Below are 13,500 nucleotides of genomic sequence, written 5' to 3'. Positions count from 1 at the left end.
AAACCTCGCTTCACTAGCATGACATGAAAGGCTTGTTTCATCCTACTGGGCACTTGGCCCCACAGCATGCCGTCAAATCCCTTTTTTGAGAAGGCCACTCCTGGGCCCTTGGCGGTAATGGCTTTCAGAGTAAGATTTTCCCATAGAGAAACAGATTACAGTGGGGCCTAAATGTCACCCTCTCCGTCCTGTCGGTCTCCTCTCTCAGAGATACAGCATATAACCCACATCACTCTGGGTGCTTATAGATGGTGAGAGGGGATCTCCAATAGTGTTTACACTTGAGCCCAACATGTCTGATAGAACTGATTGATAGGACAGATTGCTTTGAAGTCTGTTGATATCAACTGCTTATATTTATATATTTAACTTTATGCCCAACGTTTCAAACAAAAATAATTCAAATTAAAAAAGGGTCTCTGTCCTATAGGCTTCACACTGCCCCAAGATGGACTGTTTAGGATAAGGAAACACCTGCTCTGTAAGGGTTCAATAACACCCTGATCACATATGGGGGGGGCGCAGTCTGTCTCCAGGCATAGCGGGAGCTGCCAGTCTGGTAAGACCCAGCTGCTGGACACCAGCGCCTCTGGGAACAACACACGGCAGCCGGCCTGTCTCCGACATATTCACACTTCATACACAGACATGAGTGTGAGCACGCACACACACACACGCACACACAGGGCCTTTCCCCTTTTAACCGGAGAGGTCAATGAAGGAACAGCTGCAGCACTGAGGAATGATGGACAGACAAACAGACAGAGCTCAATTAAACAATGTAGTATAGGGACTCCCTATGGCTGGCCACACACACAAACTCTGTATGGTGTACTGCCAGTTTAGTGTTATTGTTCAGTCTCTTACTGTAAAACCATTCCTGTTCTTGTCTGTTATCCTTTGAAAATAAATACAAGTTGACCCCCCCAAAAAAAATCCCTATCAGTGTTCAGTGATACGTAATGAATTAGAGAGACTAGTCATTCCAATACATCGACCAGTCAGATACAGAAGTTACACTGCGTCTGGTTCAATATGTACAATACCATGCGACTATAAATCCAGAGACACGTCTACAGTGTGATCAGAAGCGATCTCCACGGCTACACACATACAGTATCCATACGTACCCTCCTTTTGAGAAGCCGAAAGCAACAGTCCATGTTGTTCTCAGATCCCTCTCCAAAGCAAGAGTCACATTACAGCTATGGAATCACACTAGTCCTGCAGCTGAGCCGTACTGTACTGCTAACTGCTGTACCACATCCTGTGTTTTCCAGAGTGAGTGGAGGACGAGGACTCCTTTTATTTTCTATGGAGTTTCTACAGTAAGAGACGAAGGGACTGTCTTGAAAACAGTCAATCTTCCTGTTGCTTAATCAGCTAGATAAGAGAGAGATTAAACCCAGTCTTTGTGTTCTCTCACATGAGCCCTCAGTCTGTGACGGAGAGGAGGGGGGAAGAAAGGGAAAGACGAGTGACTGATTTGTTGAGGTGTGTGTGTGTGTGTGTAATGGTGGAAAATGACTAAAGTAAAAGTGAAAGTCCATTAAAATTGTTTTAAAAGTATTTGGTTTTAAATATACTTAAGTATCAAAAGTAAGTGTAATTGCTAAAATATACTCAAGTATTCATTTTAAATCTCAAATTCCTTATATTAAGCAAACCAGACAGCACAATTAGACTTTTAAATTTACAAATAGCCAGGGGCACACTCCAACACCATTTACATGATTTATTATTTTTACTTAAGTACTTTACACCACTGTGTGTGTGTGTGTGCCGCCCCGAAAACACTTGTGCTCTTGTTGCCATGGTAATGACACTCCAGCTCTGAGGGCAATAAAAGAGGCATGCCAAAGGTCGGAGGGCACAGACACTTCCGTGAGACTGTATGGAGCGCAGAGACTCAACACACACACACACACACACACAGAGGGCACATGCAGACAGTCTGCTACTGCAGTTGACTGACTGATAGTCAGATTGAGACAAAAAGAGGGCTCTAACCACAAATCAGAGAGAGAGAGAGAGAGAGAGAGAGAGAGAGAACATTATTCCCATGCCAATAAATCCCTTGAATTGAGACAGAGATAGAGAGAATGAGAGAGAGAGGGAGGGAACAAAAGAGGGCAAGCAAATGAGAGAGAGAAAGACTTAACAGGCTGACTACACCGCTCGTGTCGCGTGTGCGTGCGTTGCAAAATAAATTAAAAAATCTATATTATTCAATTATTGCACCCACATTGCTTGCACGCGCCAACGAGATTGCACTGCAAGTCCTGCCTCTCCCATCTCCTCATTGGTTATACCCACGTGGGTGACTGAAGACGAACGAGGTCAGTGGCGGTAATGCACCTCATTTATGAAAGTTGCCAATCGCAATATAAAATCAAGAGAAGAAAAAGCCTGGAAGGATTGGAGATGACTAGAAACTATTTGGTTTACCGTTTTATGTGTGGATTAATTGGTGGAGTAGAGGACCTTGTGCATTTCAGGTAAAATAACAACTCAATGTTTATATCCCAGGACAAATTAGCTAGCAACAACAAGCTAGCTAGCTAAATTGCCATACATGTTCAATGCTTTTCGACCTGTCCCCAAATTAATATAATTGGTTCAGAGTTTGTTTTTATATTTTAACCTCCGTGTCGTGATCACATTTGGTGTGGGGGGACAAAATACATTTATGCACGATGGCGCACGCACGCACCCGGTTTAGGTTCAATGTTAACCACAACAGCAATAGCAACTTAGACCCAGTGAACCAGAGCGACCCTTTAACAGTAAAAATAACAATCACTGGCAGAGAAAGGGAGTGAGATAGCAAAGGAGTGTGTGTGAGAGAAAGAGAGAGTGAGGAGGGAGGGGAGGTAGCTGCATTAAGTGGCTTGTGAAAGGGTGTGTGTGTGTGTGTGTGTATATGTGTCAGTGCATATGCGTGTGTGTGTGTGTGTATATGTGTCAGTGCATATGCGTGTGTGTGTGTGTGTGTGTATATGTGTCAGTGCATATGCATGTGCCTTACCTCTACTATCTCTGTGCAGGCTTGGGAGACCAGGTATTGTTCCCGGGGGTCGATGACAGCAACCTGGACTAGAGCATTGGGCGTCCTGTCTCTGCCTGAGCCAATCAGATCCCTGCACTCTGGAGAAGGGGAGGACACACACACACACAGAGATAGAGAGAAAGAGAGGGGGAGGAGAGAGAAAGATGGAGCAGAGAGAGAGAGAGTTGATGAAAGGGGGAGGGCAGAGAGAGAGAGGACAGTCAGTATAGTACATTCCCTGAGTAAAACCCCAACATCAAACAACACAAGGTTGAATAGAAAGGAAAAAAGGGAAAGGGGGAGGAGAGGAAGGAGGAGGGAAATCACCACGACCCCACCATTCCCGGGGCATGAGGTGAGAGTGGTGGAAGGATAAAAAAATGTTTTACAACTATTTCTCAGGGAAGTATCCTCACTGTATAGGAAATGGGAAGTCATATGTCCTTAGTTCTGGAAAGCAGCTTGTCTCCTGAGATCCAGTCGTCAAACTAACATGGCTGCCAGTCAGTCTTCTCTCTTCCTTCTTCCCTCAGCTGAGTGAGTGTGCTGAGGACTGTCCGTTTTATTAGGATTTAATGTTTGTCAGTGAAACCCCTGGTCAGTCCCTAGTTCCTCCAGGCTTCCTGTTTGGCAGGAAGACTGGGACGAGGGGAGGCTAGGCCATCATAGGAAACCAACACTTCCTGTCCAGGAATGGTCACTCCCTCTCTGGCTCAGTATGAGGCTGTGGTCACTAGTATTTACTGTAAAGTGATATTGGACAATACATGTAGATATTGAAGCAACCACAAAGAGCCATATGCTGTCACTGAATGGTTGAAAATCTGACTACAGTGCTCGATGACTACTAGACAGGGTGGAAAATCTGACTACAGCGCTCTAGGACTACTAGACAGGGTGGAATATCTGACTACAGTGCTCTATGATGACTAGACAGGGTGGAATATCTGACTACAGCGCTCTAGGACTACTAGACAGTTTGGAATATCTGACTACAGTGCTCTAGGACAATAGACAGGGTGTAATATCTGACTACAGTGCTCTAGGACAATAGACAGGGTGTAATATCTGACTACAGTGCTCTATGACTACTAGACAGGGTGTAATATCTGACTACAGTGCTCTAGGACTACTAGACAGGGTGTAATATCTGACTACAGTGCTCTAGGACTACTAGACAGGGTGTAATATCTGACTACAGTGCTCTAGGACTACTAGATAGGGTGTAATATCTGACTACAGTACTCTAGGACTACTAGACAGAGTGTAATATCTGACTACAGTGCTCTAGGACTACTAGACACGATGTAATATCTGACTACGGTGCTCTAGAACTACTAAACAGGGTGTAATATCTGACTACAGTGCTCTAGGACTACTAGACAGAGTGTAATATCTGACTACAGTGGTCTAGGACAATAGACAAGAGTGTAATATCTGACTACAGTGCTCTAGAACTACTAAACAGGGTGTAATATCTGACTACAGTGCTCTAGGACAACTAGACAGAGTGTAATATCTGACTACAGTGCTCTAGGACTACCTAGACAGGGTGTAATATCTGACTACAGTGGTCTAGGACTACTAGACAGGGTGTAATATCTGACTACAGTGCTCTAGGACTACTAGACAGGGTGTAATATCTGACTACAGTGCTCTAGGACTACTAGACAGGGTGTAATATCTGACTACAGTGCTCTAGGACTACTAGACAGAGTGTAATATCTGACTACAGTGCTCTAGGACAATAGACAGGGTGTAATATCTGACTACAGTGCTCCAGGACTACTAGACAGAGTGTAATATCTGACTACAGTGCTCTAGGACAATAGACAGGGTGTAATATCTGACTACAGTGCTCTACGACTACAGGGTGAGACATCTGAATCAGGACATTGGACCATGTCCAAATGGTGCACTTTATCCAACTAGTAACATTCTGGCAGACAAACGAGAATTGATCCTCTCTGAAAATGCATTGTCACTATAGCACATTATTTAGTGAAATCGTAACCCCGAGTAATATTACTCAATAGAACAAAAATCCATAAAAGCAGCAAAATATGACAGAAGGTTGTTCTTTTTATGTGTAATTCCCCCTCGGAGGGTCGATTTTACAGAATAAGCGACTGTACGGGCATAGAAAATAAAAAGGCTACAACATTGGGAGAATTGAAGAAGAGTCAAGAGGAAGCTACAGAGTTAGCCCAGGAGTTAAAAGATGGATGGTGCTAAGGCATAAAACACTGGCTTTGCTGTAAAGACCTTTGCTTCCTTGATGTACTGGAGTCTCAGTGAACTGGTCCATCTAGCATTCTCTGATCTTTGGAGGATGAGAGTGTGAGAGACACGGGGCTATGCACTGGGACACACACCAAGACAACGGGTTCACTCTGTAGAATGGAATCCCTTCCTTAGTTGGGTTATACCATACTGCAAGAAGTAGATGTACAGTTGAATGCAGGCAGAAACATGCACGGACACACACATATGCATACATGCAAGCACTTACGATTCACACAAACATTTTTTTGGTTGTCCTTATGTAAATTGCAGCCAGTACCAGCCATTTTCCTACCTACAGCATTAGAATGCTGATTGACTTGTCAAGGTGAGAGTAGTCACCTTGACTTGTTTACAAATGCAAACAAATGGGATGTCAGAGCAATGTAGCGCGGTTCTGGTTGAAGCATTCACATTGTTGGAAGTGCAACACATCGTTTAATTAACACACGGTCAAATTCAAAGTGAAATATCAACAGGGTCTCATTTAGGGATGCACGATATATCGGTATTGGCCGATATTAGCTAAAAATGACAACATCGGTATCGGCCCGATGTCTAGATTAACGGCGATGTGCAAAACCGATGTCAAAGCTGATGTGCATACCTATATAACGTAGGTACATGACGTACTGACGCCACATAAAACACAGCATTCCTAACATAGCCCACAATGTCTGCTGTGTGGATCGAGCAGTCAACAAGTTGAGCAGTCATTTGAAAGAGTAAGCGAGACAACTCAAAGGCGAAATCCATTAACGCCAAGATAATGGAATTCATTGCCCTTAACAATCAACCGTTCTCTGTCGTGGGGGATGTTGGCTTTCGCGACTAGTCGAGCACTGGTACACACTACCAAGTGCGCTATTTTTCAGATGTTGCCTTACAGGAATTACACAGTAATAGCTTCACTGCTATTAGCATCACGACATACTATGGAACGCCGTTTGAGTCTTTGCGTGTCAAAAAAGATACGTCAAATAACACTATTTGACAAGTTAAATAAGCTTTTAATTTGACACGTCAAATAACAGTTCTATTACAGAATGTTGTATGTTCTGAATTTACACGTGCAAGCCAAGCGACACCACTACTATCAGTAGCACTGTCGAATCTGTACAAAAAAGTCTGCAAACAAGCAAACACCGGCCACGAACGATGTGTTTTACAATACCGCGTTGGTAATAAAGCATTATTTGTTTGACCGCAACTTCTGGGGTAGCTAGCTATCTTTAGCTTGGTATCTAGCTAGCACAAATACAACCAGCCTGAAACAATGACCAGTAGAAACTGCAGTCATTTTCATTATTCTTAGCAATGATTTCAGAATCCTTGTGAGTAAGTATTAGCTAGGTAGCCACTTGTTGTTCGCCTATTGAAATCAGCTCATGAAAAATAAATAACTAGCCAGCTACTTAACCCTGTTAAGTAGCTAGCTTCATCTGTCTAGTGAAGCTCGACTGGACCAGGTTATGTGTTGTGAAACTAGCCACAATAAGGATTAGGTACAATAGTGGAATTTGCAGTTTGCCTTCAAAATAAAAGTACCTCTTTGAAAGTGATGCAGAAGGTTTCAATTGGTGGAATCATACCATATTTAGACTAGATAACATTAAACAAAGTTTCAATGTGAAGCAATGAAATATGGTATCAGTCTACTCAGTGACACCCACAGAACACAACTGTGAAGAGATTACGCAAATATTAGTGTTGTAGCACTTATCGCAGGACTGTGACTGTGTGAAATCACCTCCCCAGTCAGCCTATTGTGTGTATTGACATTCATTTTCCACTGTACATCTTTACCTAAGGATTGGGAATCAATGAAATGTGGTAAGATATTTTTTCCCAACGTCCTCCTCAGCATGATCAGACTCCTAAAAATCCATGCAGTATTGTTTTTCCTTGGGAATAGTGTTCAATACACATAGGTTGACGAATGTGGCTCAATTCACAGTTGTTTCAAAGTCCCACAATAAGAGCTCTGATGCCAATGTTCTCTGGGTGACACTAAGTAGACTGATACCTCATGTCATCGCAATGCTAGCTGGGTTCGAGTCCAGCCGGCCGCGACTGGGAGACCCATGGGGCGGTGCACAATTGGCCCAGCGTCGTCCCGGGTTAGGGAAGAGTTTTGCCGGCACGGATGTACTTGTCCCATCGCGCACTAGCGACTCCTGTGGCGGGCCGTGCGCAGTGCACGTTGACACGGTTGCCAGGTGTATGGTGTTTCCCTCAAAACATTGGTGGGCATTGTGTCAAGAGGCAGTGCGGCTTGGCTAGGTTGTGTTTCGGAGGACGCACGGCTCTCGGCCTTCACCTCTCCCGAGTCCGTTCAGTAGTTGCAGTGTTGAGACAAGACTGTAACTACCAATTGGAAAACACAAAATTGGGGAGAAAAAAGGGGTAGAAAAAAAAAAGATTTATCATTCAATCGATGACCCCAAACCATGTGACATCAGAAATAAGCCTAAATCACATAATTGAATTCCATTTCCTCTTTAGGTTGTTGGTGTCTCTTTGCCCAGTCAGTGAAATGGACACAAATATTTCCTGAATGCTTTTTATTAGATCAAAAGTGGATGGAATAGCAGAATAGCAGCCTGCTGTATGGAACTTACTAACAACACTCTCGGTAACATGATACTCTCAAAGAGCCTCTTCTCTGACACAAATGGTGTCCAAATGGAGCGAGAGACAGAGAGCAAGAGGGAGAAAGCGAGAAAAATAGAGACAGACAGGAGAGAGCAAGAGCGAACAGGTTGAGAGAGCGAGAGAGAACAGGTTGAGAGAGCGAGAGGTAAGGTAAGGAGAGTTAAAGAGAGATAATGGGAAGAGGAATAGAAGGAGAGAAGGATTGAGTGAAGTGATAGAAGGAAAGAAAGAGAGGGAGTGGGTGAGTCATGAAAATACTAGAGGAGGTCTGACCACGCCAGATGTAATGCAGCCCGTTAGGCTAATTGGCTGGCTCGATCTGGATTAAAGTCCTTCAGCATTAAAGCAAATTACTTTCTGCTCCGATGCAATGGCCACAATCATCGCTAATTTATCATCCTAAAATAGCCAAGACTTTTATCTGAAAATATGGTGTTTTTCTGTGACTCCCTGGGGTTTGGGGTGAGTAAATTGTATGGTTGTAAACTGAAATAATAACTTAGCTTTTAGTCTGATCATTATTTGAATGATGAACAACCTTTCAAATTTACTGTCAACGGCATTATTATTTTAAATGATGATTTTGACCTTTGGCAGACAAGTGTACAGATAACAGTTGATTTTTACATTCCATTATGAGTATCCTCCTCTACTACAACACTGACAGTGGCACGTAGACAGACACAACAATGCAGCAGTCATGGGGCACTACGAAGGCAGACGTGAGGTAAAGGAGTCAGTTAAATAGATGGATTGAACCACAGTTTGAGACAGGGCCGTGTGACTAACAGTCCTTGTGGATCCGTAGTGACATAGTGACTGTCATTGAGGTAACAGACAGTGTGACATATGGTATGGAGTGACAGGGACAACACATCCTCTTAGTAAAATGTTGTCACCAGACTGGAGCAGACAGTCAACGTTCCAGTATTGGATTCCCCTGGGCTAATACATTTCCTTCATCACCGTGGGCTAGAAACAGCGTGAAGTGTGTGTGTGTGTGTGTGTGTGCTTGCAAGCAAGTGTGTGTCAGTACACGTGTGTGTGTCAGCCCACAAAAAAAAAAAACATCATAGATTAGTCTTTCGCCCTTGGTTGCTCCAGGAGGCCACAAAGCATCTGCCATCAGGGTTAGTTTCTAGAACACAATATGCAAACTACTGTTCCAGAATGTGTATCCATCTAAAATCAGAGCTATAGGGAGATGCCTCCACCATGTTTAACCTGTTGTCATGGAGGAAAGGCTACAGCGCCAGGCAGAACAAAACAACACAGCCAACTACGATGCGGTGCCATCTCTCTGGTGCTATTCCATCGGATGGATTCTACATCGTGACGTTCCTCTGTTCTTCCACCAACAACCCAGATCTTAATATTAGATATGTTGGAGTCCCATTAACGGGCTGAAGAAAGCAGCGTTAGAACGGAGGAGGCAGAAGAACAGACATGCGCACAGAAACTCTCACTCACACACACACACTTCTATTTTCCCAGGGACCATAGAAGATCCGCTCCCTCTGTACCTCAGCTTTACCCTACATTTCATCATTTCTCTCTCTCTCTTTTTCTTTTGCTTCATGTCTCGCTCTTTCTCCATCTCTCCCACAATCATAGCAACACATCCAATTGTCAAAGACTCCAGCCACCCTAGTCATAGACTGTTCTCTCTGCTACTGCACGGCAAGCGGTACCGGAGCACCAAGTCTAGGTCCAAGTGGCTTCTAAACAGCTTCTACCCCCAAGCCATAAGACTCCTAAACACCTAATCAAATGGCTACCCTGACTATTTGCATCCCCCCTCTTTTACACCGCTGCTACTCTCTGTTGTTATCATCTATGCATAGTCACATTAATAACTCTACCTACATGTACATATTACCTCAACTAACTGGTGCCCCTGCACATTGACTCTGTACCGGTACCCCCCTGTATACAGTCTCGCTATTGTTATTTTACTGCTGCTCTTTAATTACTTGTTACTTTTAATTCTTATCTGTATTTTTTTTTAACTGCATTGTTGAATTGGGGCTCGTAAGTAAAGCATTTCACTGTAAGGTCTACACCTATTGCATTGTGACTAATACAGTTTGATTTGAAGTGTGGTATAGAACTGGGGAGTTGCTCAACAGTGTTTGATCCTCTCCAGTTCAAAGGCTCAGAGGATCTCTGACAGGTCCTGGGATCTCACCTAATATCACACTCTACTGAGGATTGACATGTGACAGTGGACATCTCTATCCGCATCGCTTCACAGAGTGATAGGACCAAAGCCACAGCCATTAAATTCAACTGCTGACTTCATGAGGTCAGTAACATTTGAGATAGAGAGGGAGAGAGGGAGAGGGAGAGATGGAAAGAAAGAAAGATGAAAAGGGAGAGAGATTGAGAGAGAGATGGAGAGAGAAAGAGGGAGATATGGAGAGAAAGAGAGAGGGCTGGGGATGAGAGAGAGAGAAAGAGAAAAATGGATACTGAAACAGGGATATGAGAAAGAAACAAAGAAACAGAAAAGAGAGGGAAAGAAAGAAAGGGCAAGAGGAAAAATGTGTATACATTGACACTTTACGACAAATTCACAGGGACTTTGTTTAAATACAGTGCCATCTCCCCTGTGACCTTACAGGGAATCTAAATTCTATTAGAAGGGCAAATGGAGAGAGAAAGGGAGACAGTGGGGGTTGCTATGGGAGACAAATACACCACTCTCCAGATGAGGATTATTAATCACGATAATTATATCAGCGCTTCAATTAATTTGACAGCATTATTTGCATCTGCCGCCGCCATTTTCACACCTGTTCAGTGTTCACCATCAGGTCTGTGGAAAATATAATGCCTGTTATATTACTAGAATGGCAATTCATGTTGTGGAGAGTCTATACATCTGACATGTCAATTAAACAGAGAAAATGACATATGATGTTAGACTAGTGAAAGATGTCGAATTAATGGACAGATGTTGATTATGTGAAGTCAAAATACCAAATAAAGAACACACACCATAAAGTGAGGAGCAGACTAGCGAATGATAATCTATACCAGGGGTCTCCAACAGGTTGACCGCTAGCTAGTAGCTCACAGCCCACCTATGAGTAGCTCGGGAAACAATTCCCGAAAGTATACGCAATTTTTCACGTGTTCCATTGCAAACGGTCATAAACAAATCTCACAAGTATGCGACACCGCAAGCTCCCAGCTACTAACTAATCAACGCAGTTTTGACATTATTCCACCCATGGTTAGCCACAATTGGCTTAAAAAAAACAAACCTAACACAACATCTGCCAATTCATTTCCAGCAATATTGCCCCGGTCTGTCTGTGGCGCGCGCGTTTGTCTATTACTCCACTTGATGTGATAACCATCTTGTGAGTTGACAGAAATAATTTCCCCAAAACCCTTATCCATTAAATGTTAACGGCAAAGGCGGCTTACCTGGCAAAAGTATACCATGAGTGAGTATATCATTTGTATCTATTATTTATTATTTGGAAACTTTGCCATGAAATGAACAGCAGCAGTACAGAACCATCGCTAGACTAGCACATTAAGCTCGATCAACACGTTCCTGTGCAATTAAAGGGACAGATGCTTAATTAAAAGGACAGATGTGCAATTAAAGGGGAATTACACTCAAAAATCTATTTATTAGCTTTATTCCAAACCCACATTTGTTTTGTCTTCTGCTGATATTTAGCAATTGACATGGATTCATAACATCCAATTTCGTTGTTTATCTATGAACAATTGTAATTTCAAGAGTTACCCCCCCCCAAATAAAACTGAGAAAACATCATTTGAGAAAATATTAGACATAATTTGGAAAATAATCACATGTTTTATATGGCCCCCCTTAGAGTTGTTAATGAACCATTATTTTACTAGATATATTGACAGAAAACTACTTTATCTTGTACACTAAGGACCCGGGAAGAGAAGAATGTGCTTATCTGAAAGCTAGAAAAAAAATGAGTAGCTCGCAACATGTTTCATTTTTTTAAAGTAGCTCTCATGCTAGAAAAGGTTAGAGACCCCTGATCAATAATAATGATAAATAAAGTGGCACACATCTCTTACCTGGCTTTGGACTTATTTAAATCGATGCTGATTGAGTGTCTTAACAGAAGAAAAGGCTCCAGTAAATCTTTGAAGTGTGTTTGTACCATGTCAGATTGACATACAGAAACAGATGTTGACTGTTTGCATCCATGCTGAAGATGGTTTGCCTTCAAATTGGTGGGTCTTTTTCTGGGAAACAAATTGGCCACTTCCCTTCCTTTATCCTGTATCCATGCTGAGTTGAAATGATGATTGGGCCTTTGTTCAAGGAGCTACAGTACAGGGAGTTATACACCGGTTGCCTGGTGACCCAAACGGCTCTATGTTCGCCACATACTTCAGTCTGAGACTGCCATCATTGAAGTCATTTGTGGGGATGTCAAAATGTGGGGTGTTGTAGAAAACAAAGTCTTCAGTGATTGGATCATCTCTAACCAATCAAAGTATCAAAGCCCACATGTGTTCTGGCTCTGGCCCAACCCATCAGTTTCTGGACCAGTCAAAACGGTTAGAATGTGTTTACGTTCTAGAAATCGTCGTGGAGGTACTCCGATCCAGACTTATTGCGGAGAATAAATGAACGTCCGGTGGCTTGGCGTAGCATTTGGCTGGAGCAACTGCATCCTGCGCCAATTGTATCCAAATATACTATGGGGCTCCACTCTTTTGAAACGTTGAATGAGTGCATCCGTTGTTCCAACATCCAGGGTACATCTAAAATGGCACCCTATTCCCTATATAGCAAACAAAGTAGAGCACTATGTAGGGAATAGGAAGCCGTTTTCTAAGATCTAGCCGGGGTCATTTCCAAAATTTCCAATTGTTAGAAGTGTGTTTCTGTCTAGAACATTACTAGACAGAAGTAGATGAAGAGATCTACTGTACTGTAGTTAAAATGTCCTCCTGCCCCTCGCTTACACTCATTATAACATGGCCATGATCGTCAATACTAGTGATCAGGGTAAAGCTTGATCCACATTGACAAAAACTATTTGCAAAGTTAAAAAGAAAAACTTAAAAAGTACAGTAAGGGGTTTTGAAATGCCCCCTCTGTGTGTGTGTGTGAAGTGGTTATTTCCCCTCTGTGTATCGCTCAGAGGTAACACACAGGTTACCTGAATGAGAAATGAAGGACACGACACTGGCGTTTGAAACATTGTTTTCCGACGTTGGCCTTATCAAACGACAGCCGCACCTAATTTGTGTGCCGAGCGACAGCTAATGAGGGAAGCCGATTAATCAAGCTTTAATTGGTAGTTGACAGAGTGTGTTGGGAAGGTTTTGAAACCCCCCTTCAACCCCTCCCTTCCTCTCCTCCTCTACCCCACATCTCCTCTCATCTCAGCTGGGTGGACTGCCCGTGGACCCTGCCTAAACCCCAGAACACGGTACCCAGAGGAGGAGCTGCCAAGTTGGGCATCCTGACGCAGCGCCAGCCCCTCTCCACGGAGACT

The 13,500-nt window shown here is 43.1% G+C and overlaps 1 protein-coding gene across 10 annotated transcripts in view; it reads right to left on the bottom strand.

Moving 5' to 3' along the window:
• Window positions 1-13,500, bottom strand: part of LOC115117107 (type II inositol 3,4-bisphosphate 4-phosphatase-like) — a 547,861-nt gene that overhangs the window by 244,908 nt on the left and 289,453 nt on the right. For 8 of the 10 annotated variants that reach the window (XM_065024930.1, XM_065024928.1, XM_065024919.1 and 5 more), the window contains one exon: window positions 3,029-3,147. The exons of 1 other annotated variant lie outside the window; for it this stretch is intronic. In XM_065024930.1, coding sequence (XP_064881002.1) covers window positions 3,029-3,147 — 119 coding nt within the window. Of the gene's footprint in view, window positions 1-1,130; window positions 1,232-3,028; window positions 3,148-13,500 lie in introns of those variants that run through there. One more of the 10 variants, XM_065024924.1, reaches the window with a different exon arrangement.

Source organism: Oncorhynchus nerka, linkage group LG11, assembly GCF_034236695.1.
Source record: "Oncorhynchus nerka isolate Pitt River linkage group LG11, Oner_Uvic_2.0, whole genome shotgun sequence".
Taxonomy (NCBI): domain Eukaryota; kingdom Metazoa; phylum Chordata; class Actinopteri; order Salmoniformes; family Salmonidae; genus Oncorhynchus; species Oncorhynchus nerka.
This window is presented reverse-complemented; position numbering and strand designations above follow the sequence as displayed.